Raw genomic sequence first — 27,783 nt, 5'->3', positions numbered from 1 at the left:
TACAGTACACCTGTTTGAGCTAAAGTTGCTTTGCTTTTTTTGTCCATGTTTTCTATTACTGTGCTGTGTGAGGGCATTCAGTGCACTGCATTTTCTGAAGAACAAGTACCGAAACCGCATCACTGATTCTAACCTGGAAGCTCCCCTTTAGTTTCACAGCAGACCCGTGATCTTGCAGACTTTCCATTCAAAGAGCTCCTGAACTTTTGCTAATATTCTGATCCACACCATTGATGCATCAAAACCCAGAACTGTAATTTCATTATCACACTGTATTTTTTTAAGCAGTAAACAAGTTGAACAATAATGTGTTGTTTTGTTCTTAAATGGGAGAGTTTGCATACTGGAAAGCTACAAAAGGAGACAGGTCCAAATTTAGTCTGAACTACGTTCAGCAGATCAAAATTATCTGAAGTAAAATAAATTAGGAAATAAGTTGCAAAGTACAATATAACAGGATTGTTTGTTGTTAGTTGCAATTATTACTGGATTGGATTGATTCTTGTCTATTTTTGTGAAAGAGAAAGCTATTTTGGACATTTGCAGACTTTTATTATTTGGACTTTTACTGTGTCAAAGTGTTTTAAATTTGGTTAAAAATTGTACAGACATTTACCAAAGAAACAAAAAAGATGAGAATGTGCAAAGAACCTCATGTGTTTCTATTATTGTTTGTTAGGCACAGCAAAGAATAGAGACAACTGTACATTATTTTTGTTAGTCTGGAAAAAGAGAGAAAACACTACATAAATAAATTACAATTATTTGGACATACATACGTGCATATTTGATTTTTCCTAACATTAACTGAGTATAGTAGGAAAAATTGTCAATGCAGCCACCAGCAAGAGTTGGTGGCCACACTCTCAGGCCACCAAAAAAATTATTGTGAGAACCACTGGCATCTGTTTGCAAGACATCCCAGGGAAACCCTCAGACTTGCTTATACTTTACCATATGGCCCAGTGCCTTATGCACTATTCTCGTATTGCTTCCCACTGTCACTACATAAAGAATGTAATTGCTTCTTTCATTTAGCCTGAAAATAGCATGCTTTGCACATGCATGGGCTTTAGCCTAGTCTGTGACTGTCTACAGATCACGGACCTGCTGATTGCAGCCATTAACATTCCAGTATAGCACTCCATTCACAATACATTTTTTCTTGCTTCAAATCTGACTATGTACATTTGTCTACACTGACCTGTGTTTGCCATCTGCAGTCTGTCCTCTAAATGAATCAAATATATTGTGGATGTGGCACTTTTAAATGCATAATTTTAACGACTTTGGATGTAGCACCATAATCTTAATTTATCAAAAGAACCAACCTTTGTCCCCATTTACATTGTGCAGATTTTTATGGGGTTGCATGCATGTAAGTCAAGGTAGAATTGGCACATTTTACTCTACAAATAGCCCTTGTAAGGCCTAGAAGGAGCCACTAGAGGACCCTTCTAACCTAAATGGTTCCATGTCCGTACACAATATTGGCCACCAACTTAAAAAAGGACTTAGAAAGTGACACAAAGACAAGGCAACTAATAGAGGGGAGCAATTGGAGGCTCAGCATGTTCCTCTCAGGGAGGAAGTTGCAAGGAAATCATCTGCAATTTTACAAGAGACTCCTACAAGGAGCTGGGCGGGAATCTGTCCAGAGCACATAACCAGGGGCACAAAGAGAGACTGTATAAACAGAAGTTTGTCAGATATTCGGAAGACTATTTTTCACCCAGAATGTGCAGTAGGCCACTGGATAGAATACTTCCTGATTATTTCTGCTGAGAAACTAGTGAAAATGGCTCTCTTCTCCCTCCTAATGTGTGGGTCATTTAAATACTGTTCAGCTCCATTTGCCAGAGTGAGATTTCAGAGAGACTGGACAGGGGCTTACCCCCAATCAGGAGCAGCAAATCAGGATGGTTGGTAACTGCTGTGCTCATAGGTTTCACATGCTGACAATCCGTTCCTCTCCTTGTTCTGGTAACTTCAGCAGCAGCGAGAGCTTGTTCTTCAGAAGAGATGAGATGGGAAAGATGCTTGTTCTTGGACGACACACTCTGTGCTTTGTCTGCACATAGTTCTGTCTCTGAAGAGGTTTGGAATGACCAAAAGCCCAGTGGCTCCAGAGGCTGGCTAAAGGTTTTCATTTCTATCTCTTGGCCACCATCATTGCTGAATGCTTGGTATACAGGCTCCTGGCAAAAGCAGCTATGAAAATGGGCACACTGCTTTGAGACTGTCAGCAGCTTTCGAGGATCTTTCGCCTTTGGACGCCAGTGATTGATAGGGGATGCACTGAAGGAACCTGGGGTCACTTGGAAACCAACACCAATTCCCAGGATGCAGTGATACCTTTTAGAAGAAAGATTTACCTCTGTCGTACTAGCCAGTTTTTCCCACATCTGGGAACTGAAATGGTATTTCCACAGGCTGCTGTCAGGTCTAGAGTTTGAAATCCCTCCGCCAAAAGTCAGCATGCTGTCTTGAAAGACCACAGAGGAGTGTCCCACCACTTTTGGAGGTCCATGGCTAAACACAAGGACAGACAACACTTAGTCCTTACAAGAAGAACCAGAGACTAATATTTACTATTTCTGTTGGAAAAGAAAATGGTTATAATATTGGGGCATCAAAACTTTGTCCATCTTAGAGCTGCCTTGACAACTTGCCCAAAGCCACCTTCATCTTTAATATGGAAAGGTGATCCACAGAAACCAGGAATCCCAGGATGCTACCTCTCACTCTGGAAAGTTATTTGGATTAAAATGGGAGTAGTCTCTTCCTATTAAAGATAGGTTCAGCCAGAAACCACACCTTTGCCATCCTTAGACCTGGTCTACACTGGTGGCTTAATTCGAATTAAAGTCCCTTAATTTGAATTAATTACTCCCGCGTCTACACTTGCACATTGTTAATTCGAATTAAGGAGCCTTTAAAATCAAATTAATAAAACCACCTCTGCAAGTGGATTAGCACCTGAAGCGCATCATTAATTTGAATTAATTGGCCTCCAGACTGTATCCCATGATGCCCCTTTTCAGTACCCTGAATGGGTGAATGGGTTTAAAATCCAAGCTGCGATCACACACACAACAAGCCCTTTGCAGTTTGTCTCTTTAAGGGTTTGAAAGATATCACCACCCCCCTCGCCGCGTGGTGAATGCGTTTTAAATGCCAGCAGTGAGAGGAAATTCTTTGCTACATTGTTTCAGTGGCCAATCATGGAAATTGAAACTTTCTAAAGAGTTTATTCACAGTGCTACATGTGGCTACATTATATCATGCTTTCCATCCGTGAAATGGAAACATTTGTATCACTGTATTAATATACTAACTGACTCACTTGTTATTTATCTTACATTCTACAGCCACCTGTAAAATCAAAATCAACCGCAAGCAATATACAGGGGATGGTGGGGGAACATAAAAGGCAAAAAAGTAATCCAGTAATAAGCTGCGATGTATTTGTCACGGTCAAAGTGAGAGCATAGTTCAGCGGGCTCCATGTGCCTGCAGCAAGGGCGATCGGGGGAGTAAAAAAACCGCATGAAAATCCTTTGCCTTTTTGTTGGGGGGTGGGGGAAGAGGATGGGGGGAAGCAGCGCTGCATCCTGGGATGATGACACTCATCACAACAGCCTCTATGGTTAGTTGCACTGTGGGATAGCTTCCCACATTGCACTGCTTTCTAATTCAAATTAAGGCTGGCCAGTGTGGATGCAAGAAACCAGCACAAACGCTGTAGTGTGGACAGTCTGCAGCGCTTTCTATAAATCGCTTTCTGTAATTCGAATTAAGCTAATTTGAATTAGTGCTGCAGTGTAGACATAGCCTTACTCTATTCTCTCTCTCAAACTCAGATACAAAGAACGGGGAAAGCTGATCCAATGCAGTTGGCTTAAACACCTAAGACATCATAGAAATTGAAAAGATCTTGTGTGTCACAGGGGCGAACAGTTATTCCACTGTTCTATTCCTTAGTCCTCTGTCAAACACTTCTACTGCTTCAAACTCGTTTGCCTGGATACAGTGCCATAGAGTGGGACTCCCTCTTCTGTAACTAAATTATTTAGTATGACAATGAATGAGTTTTACCTTGTTCTGATAGTGGACCACTTGCAGCTTATAAAGTCCCACTTCCATAAGTCCCTTTGTTCACTCAGCCCCATCAGTCCTCCAAACAGGTACATGCCCGTGCTATAAACCACAGCTGAGTGACCATGCCGGGGCCCTGGACCAGTATCACAAGACAGTGGAGATACTTGTGACCAATCTCCTGTATCTGAAAGCAAAAAGGTCATTACAGAGATATCAAAAATGTTTGATAGCCGAGAACAACCATATTTAAAGAACAAAGCAACAACTAGCTATGATGATGATAGTTTTATTTCCTCTTCATTCCCCAAAGTTAAGCTGGCATTAGATTCTTTAGATTTCGTATATTATCATGTATGATGGTAAAAAAAAAAAAAAAAACCAAAACCTCTTTTGAAGTGTAAAGTGTTAATGACAGTGCCATCAACAACCCACGAGCCTGGAGTCATTAACATGCAGAGTGGGCACTGTTTGCTTCCTAACACTGCCCTGCCCATCCACTTCAGCTCTCACCTGGAAAGACTGCTTTGCAGGCATGGGAGGGTACATCCGTCGCCAAGCAGACTTGTTCATTAGTGTCTCTGCTGACAGTGGCTAGGAAGAAACCAAGGGTGACCCAGATACACCCATTCACTTCAAACAGGCCATTGAACAGCCATCAGATGAGATTGAGCCTGGCATTTTCTGGTTTGCAAACCAGAATCATAGAAGCTGGTGATGGAATATGCGGATAAGACCATCCCCTGCCAATGCAGGATTTTGGTCCCTACAGTATTTTACATTGAGTCCCAGAAATTAGAGATGCTTAAAATTCTGCAGTAAAATGCACTTTGACAGAGCAGACCCTATCTGTTAAACAGCTTTGAGACGTATGACTGAGAATAGTTGTCTTCCTTTGCAGTTTGACTCCTGTTGAAAAGCCAGTTGCTAAAGCATGAATTTACAGCAAATGGTGGCAGATTAAAAGTAGGGTTCTAATTCAGGAATTCATTTGTTTACAGAGTAGGTGTTCATGGGGCCGTAGATAAGGCCTTCAAAAGATGGGTTCAATTCTAAAAAGCACTGAGGCCTTGCCCTGAATGTTAAAACCAGTGACAGGCCATTGGTGTAGCTGCACCACTACAAACCGCTAATGTACGCAGGCAAAGCCACTGGTACAGTGCATTGCTGCTTGAAAGAGAGAAGATTCACCAATGCAAACTGCAGCTTATAGCAATTTACCCAGTCTCTGCGAGAGGTCTGAATGAGTGCAGTTATAGTGGTGTCTGACCACTGATGGGTGGAATCGGAAGATTTCCAGTGCAGCTGAGGCTTAAGGTTTTTAGCTTTTGCTTTCTACTGTCGTATTTTTCAAACAAGATTACTATCAGCTGATCTCTGTACACTGGACTCTCTGAAATTGTGGTTGGAGACTGCAGCCCAAATGACTAGTGCAGAACAGGAAGAGTCTTCCAGAACTATGTTGCCCTCCTAGCGTGAATTCCAGCCTAAAATGGGTTTTCTTTGCAACCACAATGTGAGGGGGAAAAACCATTTTTAAATGAAATATAAAATTCATTATTAATTCAAAATGAATTATAAAATAGCAAAATCTGAGGATTTACACAGGTTTCTATACCATCCCTTTTATAAGGGGTTTCTTATGAGGCCAATCCACATCCCACTGACATCATGATGGAAGCATTTAATTAACTTCACTGGGCATTGGATCAGATCCTGGGATGCTTTAACTTACCAAAACATAAAGCCCAAAACTCTTGTGAAATCCCTTTGATGTCGAAGTATCCCCCATAGATGTACATTCTGGAATTGTACACTACTGCACTGTGGCCCTTTCTGTTAGCTGGAACAATGCTCTGAAAACATTTTAGTAATGAAATGAAAATCACTTTAACAAACAGACATCCTGGATTTATATAGGTTTGTCAATCTGATCACCACTTTGTACCCCGCCCCCCAAATTGATAAAGAAAATGGTGATATCTGGGTGAAAACCTTAGCAATGCTTTAGGTGATTTCATGTTCCTAATTTTACCTTTAATCTCAGAATTTTATGAAGTTGTTTTTGTTTGTTTTTTTTGCACTGAAACATGAAATTTTAAATCTTCAGAGGCGTTGATGTGAAAACTGATCCTCAACCCGAACAAAAAGTCAATGTTTACATTTTGAGGTTTTCATTCAAAAACAGGAGTGTTTTTTGTTTTTGCATGGACTGGTTCACATTCGTTCAAATGATTTTCTAATTTAGAGTGATGAAATGAAAAATTTGCCAGATTTTTATGAAACCAACACCTCAAACTTTGAGATTTATGAATATCATTGTCAATATTTTTAAACAACCCTAGTTCTAAGAGCATAAGTCTCTTGTATAGTAGCAAACTATGCATCATATTGGCTCCCTTGATTGAAGTGTTTTAAAAGAACAGTAGAGATAACATTCAGTACTTACATCCTAGGATCAAAGTGTTTGCAAAGGTGGTAAGCATTATCCCTGTTTTTCAGAAGGGGGAGCCTAAGTTATTGAAATTGCAGGGAAATAAAGCAGGGTACTTTACAGCAACATGTCCCTAAGGAGTCTAGACTGGAACTGTTTTGGGGAACCCATTTTAAAGCAATCTGTTTAATCAACATGCATTTGAATTTTGCATGCAATTTGAATTTTCACACATTCCTATTTCCTGGTTCCTTACCTCAGTTTCTGCTGCTGTGTGCCGGCCCTTAGTCCATTTGACTGAATCTAAAGGAATTGTTTTAACAAAAGTATAGTTTATATCTAAGAGCACAAGCGGATGCTGTTCCTTTTAAAATTGCTATTCTATTTTTTTAACAGTGTTGTCCTGGTGTATTTACCATATGGCAAGGATGAAGAAACCTGTATAACACTAACATAGCTGTATAGTAAGCTACCAAAGGGCATATTTTAATGGCCTACAATCTAACTTTTCTTTTCAGATGCAGCGTCTGAGCTACAAAAATATTATACTGTATTATAGACTTCCTACACAAAGGTTTCTCAATATAAAAATATATATATACACACCTCACACTATTCTGTATGTTCTACATAAAAATTTCTGATTTCTGCTGGCCAGCTGGGATACTGCTCTTCTTTTGTAATACTGTAACGCAGTTGAAAATGGGCAAAAGCTACATTTACTTCAAGATCATGGCAGGTAAAATTTTTAATAAGGGCAATTTTTTAAAAAGTCAATCTTTAGTACACTATAGATGGGCAATTTAGTGCTATGACTCAGGGAAACTTCTTATTTCATAGGATGCTTTACACTTCTATAGGAGTTTTCATCTGAGGATCTGAACATTCATTAATTCGGGCAGGTGAGTCTTTCCCCCTACATGATGGAAAACTGAGGCAGAGATAGGAAAGAACTCGCCTAACATCACATAGTGAAATAAGTGGAGAATAGTAGTAAGAAGGCTTCACTCCCAGACTTCTGCTGTAGTCGCTAGACATGCTCTCTCTCATGGGAAAATATGTATACTTACGTAATGTTACATTGAAATATTAATAGTAAATAATTATTTAATAGCATATTTAAATACTATAATATTTCCCAGGGAAAAACATATAAAATAATGTACAATACTTTATAATAGTTATTGGATATAATATTAAAATGTCCCCATTGCCTTTATAAAACTAACAGTCAGGAAAAATTTTAATACTGTTTTAATTTTCTGCTTTTTTTTCATCTCAAGTAGTTTTCTACTTTTAGATCTTTGTTAGTGCCAGCCTTTCTATGTATTTCTCTCTCAAAAAGTCCAAAATACATTACTATTTTCCTCCCATCATAGATGAAAACGAGTGACAAACCCCTGATCTGTAAGCTTGTTCTTGCGAAAGAACTTTAAGATCAACTTACAAACATCTAAAAGTAAGGAGTCTAATGAAAATGCTGAAAACCTTCAGTACAGAAATGTTGCTACAAAACATTTCCCAGTGGAGAAAAAGAGAGACTCTTTGGCAGTTTATCAGCCTAATTTTTAGGGCAAAATTCTACCTGTTTTGCATGCACATCTCCCAGTGAAGCCAAAGTGAAATGTGAGGATGTGCACGTATGCATACATCAGAGGACACAATTGGGCCCTTACTATTTATTACCATCTATGGAATTAATGTTTATTTGAGCAAGCCTGCTTTGCTGTCTCTTGGGATAGACTGGTTATCTTGTTCCATACCAATATCATACATCCAGAGAGGGATCTTCGCCTGCGTAAAAGCAGAATCCATCATCCCACCAAAAATATAGAGGGTGCCCTGCAAATACAAGGATGTTCATTTATCATCCAGAAGCAGTCAAGTACTGTACAAAAATCTAAAAATAATTTTAAAAGGACAACAAAACCCCCATCATCAAATAAAGAACCCAAAAAAGGCATACCCAATCCTAACCGATCACCAAAAGTGTGTGTCAGCATTATTTTCCTATTTATTGAGTGAAGTAAAAGGACAGTGAAAAATCATCCGGTGTTACAATTAGTGATAGTATAATAATTCTTATTTATTGCCTTTTTCAAAACATTTTATGAACCACAAAGAAATCACCACTGAAATGCAGCCATGCATGGGGGGGAGGTGACAATTGTTTTACAGGACACAGCAACATACCTCAACAGTTTATGCCACAGCCCAAAGAAAAAAATATATTAGGAACGGGACTAATTTAAACTCACCTTATAAGCCACCATTGAATGTTCTCCCAGTTCTCCTGGGCCATCTTCTGAACAATCCAGCATTTCCCATTCGTTCTTCTCTAGGGAACAAAAGGAGAGCTAAAATGGATACACAAATCACATGGAAGCTAGGAGTAGGGTGAAAATGAGATGTTTTGAATGAGGCATCTTTAGTTCTGGCTGCACATCCAAAATTAGCCAAGACTGACAGAGTCAAACACAGTTTTCCCCTTGACTGGTGGGGGAAGGTGAAAATGTGAAGAACTTTAATGGGATTGTTCATTCTCCATTTTTTTCTGTTAGCATGGAAGGTTGAATTATTTCCTCCCACAAACAGGTTTGTACTTTTCAATTTGGTAAATAATTTTATTTATCTCTTGGTTTAAATAGAATTAAAATTGTTACTGTTTTTTATGTATTATACACGCATCAACATAGTTCTGGGCTTCATGCTAGTTAACTGATGCTAACTGGGCCAGAATAGGGAGCACAAAACACTGGGCTGTTCGATGAACTTCACAAAAAAAGGGTTTATTTTAATTTCTTTGTGATGGAAGTTGTAGATTTGATAATACAGCCTTACAATAATATTGGGTATTGATGTTTTCCCCTACAGATACCTATCATTCATCCATGTGTTTGTTTCTGTACTAAAATGTTGCAGTAATTAATTATCTTTATTTGTAATATGTAACTTGAATCAGAGTGTTTTAAGGAGAGCATTATTTTTGGCTTAAAAGAATTAAGGGAAAACAAATCCCATGCTTCTGTGCGTTATGATACCAGGAACATGTGCATACCACTGCATAACTAGCTAGGTGCATTATGAGCTTTTCACCTATGTCACAACCATTCAGTGCTGGCAGTTGCGAGAGGCAGAATACCAACTTTGATGGATTGATATGGTAAATCCAACAAGCCTAATGCGGGGGTCCCAAACCTGTGGTATGTGAATTTGATGATCCATCTATTCGCTTTACAATTTAAGAAGGTGGCATGTAAACCACTGAAGTTTGGGAGCCGATGGCCTACGCTATGGAGTGGCTCTGATTTCACAATGATCCATGTGACTATGCATCCAGATGTACACTGGAGGAACAAGCTTACCTATATTGTACCGCCAGAAGTCACTTAGGCTGCTATTGCACCGACCCCCATAGAGATAAACAAACCCTCTGCAGATGCTGCAGGCATGTTTGAACCGATTGCAGGGAGAAGGCTTGCTCTGTGGTACAGGTTTCCATAGGCACGCTGCAGTTTTCCTTTTCATCCCTACATCTGGGCTCTTTCCAAATCCGTTGTCAGCTGTAAAGGGTGGCCATACGAGTGAGAGCCCCCTAAAAAGTCTGGGACCCAATCACCTCTTCATACACTCTGTGAATTAAAGTGAGAGGGAGTTTAAAATAAAGTGTCAGAACTTTGATGCAGGTCTATGCTACAAAATGTTCCTGTTTTCTTCCTGCCCCACCAAACCTAACATTTAAATTGTCAGTCAATAACTCCACAGTAATACACTGATTATATATATTTGGACTTCAGTAAAGCATTTATACATTGATTCATCTTATATTCAAATGGGTTGGGAAAGGAAAAGTGCTTGAAATAAAGGGAAGAGACAATGTGCTGAGTGTGGGAAAGGTGTACAGAAATAAAACTGCAGGGACTGAGGCTAGGTCTGTTTTACATCCTCTTATAATCTGTGTCTGATACAAAGTTGGAAGGACACACTAGTGAGATGAAAATAGGGTACAAGTAGTAACCCAGACGGCCGGCATCTGTAGTCAAGGTAATCCTGAAGAAAACTAAATTCTACTTTAACCTAATTTGCCACAAGATGTCACTGTATACTATGCAACCAGTGCAGCAGCAAAACCATTCATCTACTATTTTTATTTTAAGGTGTAGCCCTTACAAGTTGGGGTGCGGCTAATGCTTATAGGCTGCTTATTTTATGGTAGCACAGATAATTTCAATAGTGGCAGCCATTTAGTTTTTTTAAAAACCCACTATTCTGAAACTGATTTGCCTTTTACAACTGGACACTCTTGGTGGTGGCCAGAGTCCAGAATGAAAAGAATTAAAGAGGCTAAAGGTGGAAAGCTAAGGTTACAGATGATCACATAGCTAGCAAGTGAAGCACATTTGAAAAGATCAGGCAATGGTACTCATGGGTGTGCATGCATACTAAATAGCAAGTGCTCTAGGAACCATCTTACCTGCTCCAGGACTAGAAGAAATTACACACAGAGCATTTGCCTTGAATACAATAATTCCTAAGCAAAAAAGAAGATATGTAGTCATCCTCTTTAATGACTATATTTAATGAATATCTTAAACTAGCTTGGTGAATAGGTTTGAAACCCTTTGTTTGACAAGATAAACATGCCAAGTCAAAAACAAAAAAGTTTGCCTTTATATTTACATTGAACCTAAGTGGAAAGTAAAGGACTATGGAAGAAGCAAACTGTCACTAAGAAAAAAGAAAAGTCTTTGGGAAGAATAAATCAGTGCTTAATAAGATGCTAGCTCTTCCAATCTATGTTTTATTATGGTTCTAAGATTAGACAGCTGAGAAAAGGTAATCACAACTACTTGTCTTCCTCAGTGCTAGAAAACTAGAATGGTTCAGTTTAAGGACACAGCACAGGAATAAAAAGCTAATTCTGGAAAGTTTTATCCTCTTCATCTCAGGACAGGATGTTAGTAGATATGCTCTAAAGCAAAAAAGGCTTCTGTAAACCACTTGAAGCTGGCTCACTCCGTTATCAAGGGAAGAAGAAAAGGTCGGACTATCACTCTCCAAGGCAAGGCATGTTGGGAAAGGGGAGGAGTCAAGGACCCTTCAAATACAGATTGCTCTCCTTGTTAAGTAGTTGTAGGGAGGAGATGTCTGGTTGAGGGACAGCAGAATCCATGGGAAAAGCAGGTAGAGGCCTGGTGAAGCTCATTTATTTGGATAATTTTTGGACTTTCAACTATTATGTTGTGGATATTCTCGCATTTATCACTTCACACTTTGAGGAACTGAATGTTGTGTTGTGATGCAATAAATACTTTGGGTTTTAAAAAATACTCTACTGGTTCTCTTTTATACCACTGCTTCTGTGAAGATGGGTATCCTGTTACTGACCTGTAGACAGGAAGATGCTAATAAAATCATAGAATTATAAGGGATTAGGGATGGAAGGGACCTCGGGAGGTCATCTAGTCCAACCCCCTGGTCAAATCAGGACCAATCCCAACTAAATCATCCCAGCCAGGGCTTTGTCAAAGCTGGTTCTTAAACTAAGGATGGAGATTCCACCACCTGCTTAGGTAACCTGCTGCGAGTGCTTCGCAACTGGAGACCATTGCTCCTAGTTCTGTCATCTGCCACCAGTGAAAACAGCCTAGCTCAGTGGTTCCCAACCTCTTTGGCTTGAGGGCCATAGATATAACTTTTACTATCCTGAAGGGCCCCCAGTCTCCTCCAGCAGTCCCCCTCCTCCCTGCAGCCAGATAGAAGAAGTTCAGTGAGGAGGCTCTCCAATCCCCCTGGCTGCAGCAGGGAAATCGCAGGCATCCTGTAGTCCTGTGCGCGCCACTTGGGTCCCTAGGCAGTGGCTCCCTTCTGTGGATAGGGGGACAGATCAGTGCTCCCCTCCCTCTGGCTCCAGCAGGGACCCCAGCACCTAGGGACCCAGGCGGAGCGTTTTTCTGTGTTCCCTGCTACAGCCAGGGAGAGGGGAGTGCTGATCTCCCATCCCCTTGGCTGCAGCCGGGAGCCTGCACTGGCCTTTCAGCCCCACAGCAAGGTGCTCTGTGTGGGTCCTGAGGCAGCGACCTCCTTCTGCAGCCAGCGGGAGAGGAGTAGCGGGCCACTTTGAAAGCCCCCATGGGCCACTTTTGGCCTCCAAGCCACAGGTTGGGAACCACTGGCCTAGCTCTATCCTCCCTGGAGCCCCCTTCAGGTAGCTGAAAGTTGCTATCAAATCCCCCCTCACTCTTCTCTTCTGCCTACTAAACAAACCCAGTTCCCTTATGAGGAGAGGCTAAGTCGTGCTCCAGCCCCATAATCATTTTTGCTGCCCTTTGCTGGACTCTCTCCAATTTGTCCACATCCTTCCTGTAGTGGAGGGCCCAAAACTGGAACAATTCTCCAGTTGTTGCCTCACCAGTGCCAAACAGAGGGGAATAATCACTTCCCTCAATCTACTGGCAATGCTCCTACTAATGTAGCCCAATATGTCATTAGCCGCCTTGGCAATAAGGGCATAATGTTGACTCGTATCCAGCTTCTTGTCCACTGTAACCCACAGGTCCTTTTCTGCAGAACTGCTGCTTAGTGAGTCGGTACCCAATCTGTAGCATGGGATTTGTCTGTCCCAAGTGAAGGACTCTGCACTTGTCCTTGTTGAACCTCATCAGATTTCTTTTGGCCCCATCCTCCAATTTGTCTTGATCGCTCTGTATCCTATTCCTACCCTCCAGCGTATCTACCACTCCCCCAGCTTAATGTCATCTGCAAATTTGCTGAAGGTGCAATCCACCCCGTCCTTCAGATCATTAATGAAGATGCTGAACAAAATCAGCCTCAGGAATGACCCTTGGGGCACTCCGCTTGTTAATGGCTGCTAACTAGACATTGAGCCATTGATCACTACCCGTTGAGCCCGATGATCTAGCCAGCTTTCCATCCATCTTATAGTCTATTCATCCAACCCATACTTCTGTAACTTGCTGGTAAGAATACTGTGGGAGACTGTATATATCAAAAGCTTTGCTAAAGTCAAGGTATATCACAACCACCGCTTTCCCAACATCCACAAAGCCAGTCATCTCATCATAGAAGGCAATCAAGTTCGTCAGGCATGACTTGTCCTTGGTGAATCCATGTTGACTGTTCCTGATCACCTTCCTCTCTTCCAAGAACTTCAAAATGGATTCAACAGTTGTATCTGTTATATTTCAGGTGAGAAAATTGACCTGACCACTTCTGCTGGTGATAATTATCATGGCAGGATTTTTAATAATAAAAACAGGTGTTTTGCCAAACTGTTGCTACTGGATACTTTGTGATTAGTGTGGATACTAGTGAGATATGGTATGCCTGATTTGCAGATTAATAAGGTTTAATGTGAAGGTTTTTTATAAATATACTAATTAAATACAAAGCTTAAAATTAATTGTAATATATTTATTAAGCCTAGAGAGCTAAGTAGTTACTTAGAAGGCTGTATGCAGAAACTGCTTTTTTTTAGGGGCTCTGCAAGGGAGTTAGTGGATTCTTTGGTCCAACCGGCAGCACCTCCCATGGAGTCAGGTGTTGATGGAGCGCACTTTTTTGTTTAATGATTTTTTTATATTTTTATAAATTTTTATTTAATTTTTTATTTAATTATAAATATTTATTAATATTGGGTTTTCACTTTTAATTACATTTTATTTTTATTATAATAATTGGAGTCGTTAAAACAACATCTGGTGATAGGAGAGGCAGTGTAAAAATATGTCCCTTGGCAATGAAACAGCGTACCCCTAACACATTCAAGGATAACTTCTTGTTCTCATCACCGTTATTTATGTGCAGCTGCAAGCATACATGTTGTGTATTTCGTCTGATGTGCCCTGGTATGCAGAAACTCAGACATCTGCAAGGTTACTCAGTAGTCCTATTCATTTTGCCAACTGGAAGATATTATGCTACAGGGGTCAGAATAGCCAAGCAAGCAATTGAAGCCATGCTAGGCCTGTAGGACAGTGGTCAAGCAACTCAAATTGTACTGGGCCTCCAACATTCCCCTTCTTGGTGGACGCCATAGCTTAATAGGCCACCACGACTTCTTGATATACACTTTTGACTATAGCTTAAGGCATCCCGGCTTGGGATCCAAATGATGAGGGTCTTTTTGCCGGCAGGGTATATTGCAAAGTGCTGCCTCACTCATACGCAGGGGTCTTTTAGGCCCTTTGTGGAGACTGAATCACATAGTGGTGTCTGCAGCACCACACGCACTGCCTCCCACCCCCACGTGGATAAAGAGGCAGCCTAGGGAGGGTTGACTCAGCAGCATGAGCCGCATGTACCTGTCTCCTTATAAGGAAATGAAGTGACCCCACCTGCTGGTGCGTGGTCAGCAACTGTCCAGGATAATTGTAATCACTTGGTTGGCTGGTCCATACCTGCCCAGGAAATCAGGAGCACCTGGTTGGCTAAACTCCGAGCCATGACCTTAGAAGGTCATGCAGCAAATAGCAATCAATGGGGCTTAGCCTCTGCTGACCAGGGGAAACTATAAAAGTTCAAACCCAGGTGGCAGAAGGCAGAGAGGAATTGAATCTACCCGGCACCCCATGTATCTCTTGGTTGTGTCGGCTCGGCGGGCTGATGCATCTTCCCCAGCCCGCTTCACTGTGAACTGATCACTCACAGTGGCTCTCTCCCGTCTGCAGTATCTAAAGCAAACGGCAACTGAATTTGGCCAGCATGGTATACCTGTATATAATGTTTGTGAGTATGTATTAACTGTTCTCTGTTGTGTTTGTCTTGTAACTTCTTTGGGGAACTCCAAAACCGGGCCCCCTAGTGTCACATGCTGGCAGCCATGCGTTGATCCAGGAGAGATCACAAAACGCTAAAGTCTTGGGTGGCACATTTTGTCCTTTCGTGCATGGAGTTCTCCTGCCCTTTGCTATCACTGTTTGCTGTGCAGTTGCTTGCTGTGAAACTGTTTATTATAGAAATAGAACTGTTTTATTATAAGGATAGGATTGTTTGTTGTAAAATAAAGGGTTTATTGGTTAAGCAAACCCCTAGAATCATCACTGTCTCGCCAACCCCCTGTATCCCAAACTGAACCTATCGGAGAGTTTTTCTTTCCGTTTCCACACCCTTGAGTCGCTTAAGGGATCTTTTAGTCCACCAAAAGAGTCCTACTGCAGCCATTATCGAAACTATTTACAACACACACGCGAGCACAATGGGATGCAGATCCCAGTGGCAGAGGGGGACCATCCCAGTAGGGTATTCCGCCAACTGTGCTTTGTGGCAGCTTTTGCAGCATTTAGGACTTTGATTACTTTAGTTTTATTATGTTTGACTATTACATTTACAGTTTTTAATTGTATTTGAATGTGTAAGCAGGGTTATGTTTGAATGTGTTAGCATGCATTGTATTAAATTATTATTGATTTATTATAGGTTGAACATACTTAATATTTACTATTATTTGAAATATATTTGATATTTTATAAATTATATAATTTTAATACAGCAACATAGCAATAACATTTGTTGTGGGCAGATTTTTTAATAAATATTATTGATTATAACTTGGGTACACTGCGTGCATACACAAACATAATTTTGTTCAATGTACACAATGGTAGCATTAATTCTATTATTGGGTAAAAACAAACAATGTTATATATTTAATTTATTTTTTTTATAAGGGTATGTAAATTGTTTTTTTACAAATATATTATTTTGATTTTAATATGGCTTCACGTGTGCAGCTTTGTAAACTAATTAATTTTTTAAAATTTTTGTTAGGTGTTTAATAGGCTATAATATTTTAGTTTTTATATTGAGGTTTAGGGGGACTATTTTGTGTATGTCTATGATGTGAACATTAGATGTTGTTATATATGCTGTAGTTACTTGAGCCTGGGCATTTACTGTGAAATTTAATATTTTTTATTAAGAATTTAAGACCCTTTTTTGGGTGGTGGCATTATTTTAATTTTTTTTTTTTTTTATATATAGGTAGAACTTTACTAAGTCCTTGGTGAATGATATTTTGATTTATTTTTTGAGCCCAAAGCTGGGCTTGTATGCAATCTAAAGCTTTGGAGGTAGCACTTATTATAAATTTGTGAGGTTTAACAGGTTTAGGTGTGTTTTTTTATTGTTTACTTTTTAGGGTATTAATATATTTTTAGTAATTTTTGTTTATATTTTAAGGCTAAATGTGTGTGTATTATGGGATTTGATAGGGCTTTTTAAGGCTTTTGCTTAGGATATTTAATTTGTTTGTTAAAATTATATATATATATTCATTCATCTTACGTGCCGTAATATGCAAAAACTAAAACATCTACAAAGTTACTCAATAGTCATATTCATTTTTGCCAACTAAAAAATGTTATGCTACAAAAATCAAAATAGCCAAGCAAGCAACTAAAGCTATGTTAAGCCTATAAAACAGTAATCAAGCAACTCAAATTATACTGTCTCCAACAAAATGACAACTCTTAGTAATGATACCTGTTGCTACTCTCACATCCTCCTTATAGTCTTAAAGGACTGTGGCTACACTTCACATCCTGTCCACAACTGTACACTGTTGCTGTATGCTATGAAACAGTTGCTGCATCTTAGTGGTGAGAAAGGCTATTCCTATGTACAGTATATGAAGCACTTTGACATCCCAATGGATAAGAGGTGGAATATGATTCCAGTATTATCATCATAATTAGTACTTAGAGACTAGTAACTAGAGAATGTTTCCCTTGTGAACATAAGGGGACAAAACTATTTGTGGGTGTCACAAATTTAATTTTTTTAAATATGTGGTCTTCCTACAAAGCAATTGTCATCTTAGTGTGTAGCCAGAGAGCTCAGTTGCCCCTGTTGATGCTCCTAGCTGGTTACTTCTGGCAGCAGGCAGTGCTCCATCTCTACTCCCAACCCACTCACCATAGTGATAATGAACCCTTATGCTGCCCTGGCAACAAGTGATGAGAAATCATCCCCAAAGGGGGAGGAGGAAAAGCCATATAGCTCTCAAAGCTGGAAGGATCGCAGCCACCACACCCAGGAGGAAACATAGGGTAGTCGTGGTTGGCAACTCTTTTCTGAGGGGGATGAAGGCACCCATCTGTTAGCCTGACATAGCATCCCAGAAGGTATGCTGCCTGCGGGACCCTACTCAATATGCCCTTCCAACTTCATTATGAACCACTGATTACACTCTGGGAACAGTTTTCCAACCAGTTATGCATCCACCTTATAGTAGCTCCATCTAGGTTGTATTGCCCTAGTTTGTTCATGAGGTCATGTTAAACAATATCAAAAGCCTTATTAAAGTCAAAATATACCACATGTACTGCTTCCCCCCATCCACAAAGCTTGTTACCCTGTCAAAAGCGCTATCCAGTTGGTCTGACACGATTTGTTCTTGACAAATCCATGTTGATTGTTACTTATCGCCTTATTATCTTCTAGGTGTTTGAAAACTGATTGCTTAATTATTTGCTCCATTATCTTTCCTGGTACTGAAGTTAAGCTGACTGGTCTAATTCTCCAGGTTGTCCTTATTTCCCTTTTTATAGATTGGTGCTATATTTGCCCTTTTCCAGTCCTCTGGAATCTCTCCCATCTTCTATGACTTTTTGAAGATAATCACTAATGGCTCAGATACCTCTTCAGTCAGCTCCTTGAGTATTCTAGGATGTATTTCATCAGGCCCTTGTGACTTGAAGACATCTAACTTGTCTAGTAATTTTTAACTTGTTTTTCCCCTATTTTAGCCTCATATCCTACCTCATTTTCACAGGAATTCACTATGTTAGAGGTCCAATCATTACTAAAACTTTTTGGTGAAAACAAACAAAAAAGTCATTTAACATTTCTGCCATTTCCACATTTTCTGTTATAGTTCCCCCACCCCATTTAGTAACGGGCCTACCCTGTCCTTGGTTTTCCTCTTGCTTCTAATGTATTTGTAGAATGTTTTCTTCTTACTTTTTATGTCTCACTGGTTTAATCTCATTGTGTGTCTTGCAAGGCCTTTCTAATTTTGTCCTTACATAACGTGTGTTATTTGTTTATATTCATCCTTTATAATTTGGCTTAGTTTCCACTTTTTGTAGGACTCTTTTTTGAGTTTCAAATCCTGGAAGATCTCTTGGTTAAGCCAGGCTGGTCTCTTGCCATACTTCCTGTCTTTTCTACGCAATGGGATAGTTTGCTCTTGTGCCCTTAATAAGGTCTCTTTGAAAAACTGCCAACTCTCTTGAACTGTTTTTCCCCTTAGGCTTGCTTCCTATGGATCTTACCTACCCACTCCCTGAGTTTGCTAAAGTCTGCCTTCTTGAAATCCATTATCTTTATTTTGCTGTTTTCCCTACTACCATTCCTTAGAATCATGAACTCTGCCATTTCTACCATGAGATTTTTTTCAGTGGCTTTGGATGAAAGCAATGACATTTCTGATGGTGCTCAGCTGCTAATTTTCACTTGTGGAAGAGACGAGGCATTTCAAATCATCAAGGAGCTGCAGCACTCCAGACACTTCATGGAAAAACTACAGACAAAGACTTGTTTCGGAGATTTGCTGACACTATTAGGGGACTCAGTCTGTCTTGGAATCAGTTTGCCAGAATGACAATAGACGGTGCTAAGAACATGGTAGGCCACAGACTGGACTGATTAGGCTGGTGCATAAGGAGTTTGATTTGTGTAATGCTGAAAGGCACTGTATTATTCACCAACATGTTCTGTGTGGCAAAGTTATAAACTTGGAAAATGTAGTGAAAACCATGGCAGCCACTGTAAACTCTATCAGAGCACATGGGTTGAATCACTGCTCATTTCAAGCATTCCTGAAGGAAACTGATTCAGAGTGTGAGGATATGTATACTATAGTGAGGAACGTTAGCTTAGTTGCGGAAAATGCTCCAATGTTTCTTCATCTTGTGAAATTAAATCAATATTTTCATGAATGAAAAGCCTAAAAATGTACCTGAATACTCAGATCCAGTGTGGTTGTGGGATTTGGCAATTCTAACAGATTTAACAAGCCATTTGAATGATCTCAATTTGAAGTTGCAAGGTAAAGAAAGGCTTGTTTCACAGCTATACTGAAATGTAAGCACCTTTCAAGCAAAACTGAAACTCTTGCAACCACACTCAGAGAGTGAAACACTATATTACTTTCCTTCTGGTGAAGAACTCAGTCGGGATGAAAAGGTCAGTGTTCTGTCCCGTGTGCCCAAATGGTAAAATGACTGGACCTCTTGAATGAGAATGTTGAGGCCAGAGTTTGACTTGAAGTCACATGCAAGCGACATCCGTCTGTTTGAAAACTCTCTTTTTGCTAACACGGATAACGTCCCTGCCTCTCTGCAAATTGAACTGATTGAACTTCAATATAACTCATATTTAAAGGACATGTTTTACAAAAAGAAACTGGTGCCCAATGTTCAGTTCCAAAATCTGCACAAATCTGCTAGACAAATGGGCACAATTTTTGGCAGCACATACATCTGCGAACAAACTTTATCAGTTATAAAGCTGAATAGATCTAAGATGCAGTACCTCTTAACAGATGAACCCTTGCATGCTGTACTTTGGATAGTGTCTCACTTTGAGCCAAACTTCAACAAACTGGTTGCTGAGAAACTAACTCAGAAAGTACACTCTTTATTTATGATTAGGGAGAAGGTTATGTGTTCTTTATAGTTTTTTCCCATTTTCTATAATTCTGATACACATTTTATTCACTGATTTTTGTTTTTAAATTGACAATACTGTACATAGAAACAACCTGTCTAAATACATATGAAACAAGCGAAACTTTATAAATCAATACAGGTAACCTTAAATCTTATTAAAATAAATAGTCTGTTTGGCCCCCACAAGGTTGTGCTAAGGTTTAATAATAATAATGTGTAATAAGGTTGGGCACTACTGCACTAAATGACCTTGCAATCTCAGTGCATCAGGTCCCCTTAATCTCCTAATTCAAATCACTGCTGAGGACTGTGAAAACAGGCCCACAAGCAGCTAACTGACCTCTCCATCTCATTATTTATAAGGAAGAGTATAAGAAGGAAAAGAAAGTTTGATCAGAAAATATATAATGCTCTAAGCTACCTTCTCTTCTGAGTCTTGACTTATTAATGTCTGCATTTTAAAATGTAAACGTCTTGGGCATGCATTGTCTGCAAGTGTGCCTTTGTCCTGTGCCCATCACTGGTACTTAATAATCTCCGTTAAGAGTGCTGGTTCCAAAGGAAGACTGCTACATTTCTGAAGTTAATGGCGATAGTGGAAACATAGCTGAGCAATGGTTATTGTCCCTATGATTAAATATTGATCACAGCTTCACCTTTGTAAATATTTACCTCTCATAAATAGATCTGGATAATGAAAGCTGCTGAGTTAAATACTGGCTATTATTTGAAAGAAAGAGACTTAAACAAGTTACTTCTGATATTCTTACCTCTCTAAATAGCAGCAGATTATTCAAGTCAAACAAAAATGACATCCCTACTGTTAGCAATAGGTACACACACAATGCACATGCAGGTCTACATAAAATTGCCTCCCCCAAAGAAAGTGCCACTTTTTGCACAAATGACAAATAAATTCAGAATCTTTTCAAATGACTGTCTCCAGAGCAGCAGTAGGGAACAAAAAATGGCTGCTTTTAGAGCCCTTTTGCAGATTCATTCTTAAAATATCTACTACACAATTTAACTGCAAGTTAGACAACATGGAGTGTTGGGGAAGAGATATCTTGTACCTAGAAGGCTATAATACAAAGTGTTTGCCACAGCACAGAATACATTTATGAATTAATGTTGCCCCATTGGTATTTCATAGTAGAAAAATTAAAAAACAATTTCAGGAAATACAGGAAAAAATAGAAATAATTTCAGGAAATGTATATTATATGATCATTAAATAGCTGTTTGTATATTTACTAGAACATGATTTCTCAAGCAGATAAGAAGCTCAGGTTTCCTGTAATAAAGTACTAATTAATTGAACTATGCAACCTGATTTCCCAGCACCGGTCTTTTGATTCATTTTCCTCTGTTAATATGCTGCTTAGAAAAGTTTCAGATTTTAAAAGAATCAAAAACCTTAGAACTGAAGCAATTTCTCATCCAACATATATGTTTCACAGAAACAAAGAATTTCTGCTAAAATTTTTCTACTTATTTTTTTTAAATATTCAAAATCTTATGCATTCAATCATGCAGCCTTTCCACCCAGAACTTGTATTGCAAATGGTACTGTTTGTGTGGTTTTTTTTTACTCCTGAGGAAATTCTATGCACACGCAGAATTCATGTCCCCCCCAGATTTTTTTTTCTTTGCTGAAAATGTGTTCTGCTGGAAAGGCACTGCAATGACACTTTTTGCCCACCAGGGGCTGCTGTGATGCCAGAACAGTGGGCAGCCAGCTCAGCCAACTATAGAGAGGGAGGGGAAGAGGCTGTTTTCCTCACAGCACCCTGCTCACGGGGCCAGGTGAGGAGGCAGTGTATGGTGGGGACAGACAGAGCAGGCCGCACAGGGCTGTTGGGAGGGTCACAGGCTGAGGTTCAGAAGGGCTAGTGGGGGGACAGAGGGGGCTGAATGGGAGTGGGGGTGCAGGGACACATGGGGAGAAAGGGTGGCTGTGGGGGTGCACGGATACTTGGGGACAGGGCAGGATGGGTTGCTGAGTGGGGTTGTAGGGACACATGGGGAAAGGGGCAGATATGCTTGACTGAATAGGAGAGGCTAGAGGTCAACCAGGGTCTGCATGGGGGAGGTTCCCCAACTCCATAACAATCCCTCCCCTCTTCCTCAAAAAACTTTTCCCTACTTCTCCCACCCATACCCAACAACCCTCCAGGTTCACTCTCAGGTTCCTTTCCAGCAATTACTTTCCTCTCCCTCTGCTTCTCCATTATCCCTGATGCCCTCAAGTCTTTGCACTGCTTCTGAGGGATGTGGGAAATGTTTTTCTGTATTGTACTTTAAATGAATTACTCACAGTTCTTTATTAATATGCCTAGTAAAGAATCTATTTGTCAAAAAAAAAAATTCTGAATCTTTTTTATTGTCTGTATTGTTACAGACATACTCGTTGAAAGGTATTTTGAAATAAATTACCAAAATAATCAAAACTGGCTGATTATATTGTGTTGTTTTGACAAATAAAATATGCAAAATTCTGGAAAATTTTAAAATATTGTATGTAGAATTCTTAATATTTTGCTACAGAATTCCCCCAGGAGTAGTTTTTCATATTAGGCACCCAGATGTTATAGTGGTGGCACTGTTTAGAAGTATACATAAATGACTGCTTTTGGTGAACCTCATGAGAGCTTACGGTACAAGCCCTTTCTCCAGTGAGCAGTCTTATTCATGCAAGTATTCCTGTTGGGTTCCTTGCGTGAGTAAGGACGACACTATGAGAACTGGTTTGCAAGGGTGATTAGGAAGTATTGCTCTTAAAAGACCGCCTATTTAGAATTGCCAGTCCTTACAGAGGTTTGCTTTCACTAAATTATATTTACTTGCAATGCTTTAGTACTTCTGTTTCAAATCTCAAAGTCCTTAGGATGCAATTTTAGTTCTTAAGTTTTGGCTGTATTACACTTATACCACATTTCCCAGAATACAAGGCCTAATTTTCAGAGCTGCTGAGCTCCCAAATTCAAAATGAAGTCCAATGTAGCTCTTGTATGAAGCACTTCAGAAGCTCAGGCCTGTGTTTCTTACATATATTTTGATTCTTTATTCGTATCGGAGTTTCATCTAGAATCCCCAACCAAAATCAGGGCTCCCTTGTGTTAGGTGCTGTGACAGTCTCTACTTTGAAGAGTTTACAATCTAAGCAGACAAGACAAGATGGGAGAAGAAACTACTGTTATCCTCATTTTACAGATGGGGAAACAGATGCACAGTGATAGAGTGAATTGCCCAAGGTCATATAGGAAGTCCGTGACAAAGCAAAAAAATTGAACCCAGAGCTCAATTCCAATCCAACGCCATAACTAAAACCATCCTTTCTCTCTTTATTTAGACTAGCTTTACAGTACAGGTGAAAAAAATTAAGGTTTCAAATATCCTCTTTTTACATAGTGGAATAAATACTTCACTAAGTGCACTCTGAACTTTATAGTAGTCATGAAGATCAACCACTCAGTTCCCTTAAAATAACTTTTTACTAATTCTCTCTCCAGAGAAAGTCCCATTTGGAAGTCTTCCCCAGGGGAATCTCTTATGAACCCCAGCACTTCAATTCTGAGTGAAGCTTCTGAGGAATATATTCCTAAAGTATACACTGATTTTTAGATAAAGCCAAAGTGATACATTATGCACAAATCCAACACTTCAGCCATGCTTGACCAAAGGTAGAAAGGCTAATAAGGTCTATAATGGTAACCAATGGGTTTTTTTCCCTTTGTTTAATGACCAGACTTACTTTCTGTCTTTGGGAAGTTGAATAAGATTTGAGAAGCTGACTAACATCAAATTGTTGTCTCCAGCCATAACCATGCCTGAAGTTCACTCTCTTGTGTGATTTCACTACATTACCAGAATCCATAAATGTGATTTGTCATTATTATCAAGTTCTCTTGAAGAAGCTATTGCAAGTCTTTAGCATGACACCACCCTGTCAAGATTAGGCCACTGCAAGTCCAAAATGCTAATAAAAGATCATTAAGACACCTTTAAAGAAATGGGAGTCCAGACAAGGAAATTCCCTAAAACTATGATGCAAAGTTTCTAACTAATATAACTGTTACAGTACCTCTCTCACAGAACTCAACAATATTAGAATGCACACACAACAAGCAAAGAATGTTGTCAAAACTAAGGCTACACCTTCATATATAAGGTAAACACTGAAAAGTTGGTTGCTCTATTTTGCAGAACTTCAGCATAATGTTGTGTGTTGATAGGAGAGGTGGCTGAGTGAGGGACACAGAGTGCAGGAACACATGCGGACAGATTGAAGAGGTGCAAAGACATGGGGACAGGGAGGGGGTGGCTGAGTGGAGGCGCAGGGACACATGGGGACGGGGAGGAGGGATGGATGACTGGGGGTGCAGGGCCTAATGAGGAGAAGGAGGGTGTAGAGCCACATGGGGACACGGGCAGATTTGCCTGACTGAATAGGAGAGGCTAGTAGTCAGCCAGGGTCTGCATAAGGGAGGCTCCCCAACTCCATAATAACTCCCTTCCCCTCCCCCTGCAAAAAACCAAAAATATGTTTCTGTATTGTAGTTTAAACGAATTATTACTCAAAGTAATCAAAATAATTAATTAATTAATATGCGTAGTAAGGAAACTATTGGTCAAAAAACATTTCCTGAATCTTTTTTGCTGTCTGTATTGTTACAGACATACTTGCTGACAGTTATTTTGAAATAAATTACCAAATAATTGAAACTGGCTGATTATATGGTTATTTTGACGAATATATTTGACAAAAATTTAAAATATTGTGCACAGAACTTAATTTTTTGGGTGCAGAACTCCTCCAGGAGTAATAGGAAAAGGCTACAGTTATCAAATGACAAGCGCTATTATTTGAGTGCCCCAGCAATTAAAAAAAATACTTTAGTTGATTAGCTTTATCCTTACCCTGAAGTACTAGGGCTGCATTTAAGGATGCTGCTGGTTTCCTCTGACCCTCGGGCTGCATTATGTGCATCCCTATAAGAGCCTGCAGCAGTAGACACATATGCATGGATGTGAGACACATTTATTCACAAAAATAGTCCCAACAACTTCAATGATATTACTCGTGTGTTTATAGGATCTAGACCATAGCAAAGAATCTGACAAACTACCTTGCTAAAGGGCTAGAAGAAAGGATGGCAAGTTGTTCTCATCAGAAAAGGACCAGAAAGAGAGGGTCCCTTATCTTGCATGAGTCTAGCTTTCTGAAAAATTCTCATTTCCAACTAAAGTCGTCCAAGCTTCATCTCAGCTGACAGGTATCTTTTGGGGAGGGAGTGGGGAGAGCAAGAGGAAGAAAGCAAAATGAAAGAGGATGGTCCTGTAATGAAGGCACTAAACTCAGACTCAGAAGATTGTGTTCAATTGCTGGTTTTGCCATAGACTTCCTGGGTATGTTGGGAAAGTCCCTTGATTTCTCTGTTCTTCAGCTCCCTACCCCTAAAAGAACACTTCCCTTCTCTCACCTTTTGTCTGTCTTTTGTAAACTTTTAGGGGCAAAGACTGTTGCTTACTGGGCCTAGCAGAATATGCCCTGATCTCAGTTGGAGCTTCTGGACATTATTGTCAATAGTGATAATCTTAACTATTTTTGATCCCCTGTGAAGATGTGGAAGAGATAATGTTTTCTTACAATAGAAAAGTACAAAGAAGCTACTTTGGCTAATGTGTACTAGGTTGCTCTTACCATCTGAAATGTTCATGTTGACTATTCCTTAATGAGGTCTAGGTGTAAAACTATTTTCCCCTTATGAATAGGAATACTGCAGCCTCACTGATTCTACACAGCATGGAATAGGGTGGTTTGCCCCTTTAAAAGCTGGAGGCCTGGAATCAGCCAGCCCAGGCTAATTACTCCTCATCATCACAGCTGGGATGAGAAATGGGGTTTAATTAGTAGAAGCTGCTGAGAAGTTAGGAACTGATTTCCCCAGTAGAGCAGCAAGAAGTCTCTTTGAGCATTTTCTGCTCTGCAACTAACAACCACTATGTAGTGGAAGTGAAACATTGTAGAAACTGCTGGGAGTTAACAGAGTCCAGTAGCAAACAGTGAATCTTCAGGAAAAAAGATTTCAGGCAAGGAAAGCCTGGGAGTATGGTCTTGATGGGGATTCTGAAAACTTTGTTTCCGGGAACTATTTTGTTATGTTAAGAAATCCAGCTCTGAGCTGGGGTGCTTATAAAAGAGATTTATGTTTGTGCTGGCAATTTGAGTTAAGGGGCCCTCAAACAAGGGAAACTGAAGCTGGGGGCCTGCAAAGCGATCTGGGACCATGACAGGGACAGCGGGGAGGTAGCCAGCTGGTTCAGAGGGGAATCTGGCAGACTAAGGGTATTTAGGGATTGTTGTTCTGAGAGTTAATACAAGGGACCCCTGAGTGAAGTTCTTCCTCATTCCTCCCCTTTTATTAGAGTGTTTTTAGAGCCATGACAGCTGGCCCCTTGCCTGCAAGCCGCCACCCCCGGGCAATTCAGCCCCCTTTGCAAAAGGAGCTGGGCTGGGGTGCCCCGTGTAGCACAAAGCGGTGCCCCAAAACATCCCACCAGCAGGCATCCAGCCCCCCCAACTCAAACACCGCGGTGCCCCGCCCCCACACGGACACGCGTGGGGAACTGCCCCGACCCCCGACCTGGGGGCTCCTTTCCTGCCTTTCTCAACCGAGGCCTTGGTGCCCCCAGATACTCCACCCCCCTCCCCACACACACCCACCGACACCCCACCTCCGCTGAGGGGCGGGGAGGGATGGACGAGCCCGCTCTGAACAGCGGCACCCAGGGGTGGGGGGCAGGGACCAGGCCCCCTTCGCAAACATACGGGGGGGAGGGGAAGTGACGGGTTAGGAGCAGAGCACGCCCCACAAACGGAGGAAGGGGGGGCGACAAACCCTCCCTCACCCGGGGGGGCCGGGCGTGGAGACGAGGAACCCGAGCTCCCTCCTTCCCCCCAGCCAAGGGGAGGGCGGGACAACGCCCCACCCTCGGCAGCCCCGGGAAGGGGGCGGGAGGAGGGGAATCGGGGACACGGTCCCCCCTCCCCGCCGCCTGCCGCCTCACACCCACCTAGGCTGGCTGCTGCCGCCCCAGGCCCCTCTCACCTCCCGCGGGGCTCCCGGAGCGGCCGGCCGGGCAGACTTCGCCTGAGGCAACGGCGGCTGATCACGCCCGCGAATTTGGCGGCCGCGCGAGCTGCCCCGAGGCAGGCGGCGCGCGCCCGCGGCCGGAGGGCGCGCGCCTGAGGGGATGTGGGGCGGGGTGGGGGAGGCTGTTGTTGTGCTGGGGTCGCCGCCGGGGCTGAGCACGAGCCGCCGGGCACGCGCGCCCACAGACACACACACACACACACACAGCGGGGGCTGGCGGCGAAGGGGGGTAGCCGGGGCAGCCCGCCGGGGCGGGGTGGGTAACGCGTAGGGAGGGGTGAATACACCCACGTCAGGGCATCCCGTCGCGTGCTAACCCTCGCGGGCGAGCGCGTGGCTCCTTCCTCCTCCTCCTCATCATCATCCTCATCCTCGCACCCTGGCGGGGTTGTCAGTGGTG

The 27,783-nt window shown here is 41.2% G+C and overlaps 1 protein-coding gene across 2 annotated transcripts; it reads right to left on the bottom strand.

The window, feature by feature from the left end:
• On the bottom strand, window positions 1-27,484 carry LOC137153840 (uncharacterized). 2 transcript variants are annotated; one of them, XM_067549663.1, is made up of 8 exons: window positions 27,304-27,484; window positions 9,898-10,164; window positions 8,791-8,870; window positions 8,296-8,374; window positions 6,789-6,835; window positions 5,834-5,954; window positions 4,099-4,285; window positions 1-2,532 (listed from the first exon to the last, which is right to left on the bottom strand). In XM_067549663.1, the coding sequence occupies exons 2-8, from the start codon at window positions 10,058-10,060 to the stop codon at window positions 1,833-1,835; spliced, it is 1,377 nt and encodes a 458-aa protein (XP_067405764.1). In that variant the 5' UTR covers window positions 10,061-10,164; window positions 27,304-27,484; the 3' UTR covers window positions 1-1,832. The 2 variants fall into 2 exon arrangements, with proteins under 2 accessions (XP_067405764.1, XP_067405763.1); XM_067549662.1 differs by having other exon boundaries at window positions 27,339-27,484.
• Window positions 27,485-27,783: the final 299 nt, after the last annotated feature.

Source organism: Emydura macquarii, unplaced genomic scaffold (genome assembly GCF_026122565.2).
Source record: "Emydura macquarii macquarii isolate MOO-44397 ecotype Brisbane River unplaced genomic scaffold, CSIRO-AGI_Emac_v2 contig_1253, whole genome shotgun sequence".
In the NCBI taxonomy this organism is placed as follows: Eukaryota; Metazoa; Chordata; order Testudines; family Chelidae; genus Emydura; species Emydura macquarii.
This window is presented reverse-complemented; position numbering and strand designations above follow the sequence as displayed.

Excerpts from the sequence above, each read along its gene's own strand:
- LOC137153840 (XM_067549663.1), bottom strand. The coding sequence starts at position 10,060 with ATGAAAAGGAAAACTGCAGCGTGCCTATGGAAACCTGTACCACAGAGC. Across the intron at positions 4,286-5,833 it reads GTTTTGGGCTTTATGTTTTG|ATACAGGAGATTGGTCACAA; the intron begins GTAAGTTAAAGC and ends TTTTGCTTTCAG. Across the intron at positions 2,533-4,098 it reads TGGTCCACTATCAGAACAAG|CCATGGACCTCCAAAAGTGG; the intron begins GTAAAACTCATT and ends CCTTGTGTTTAG.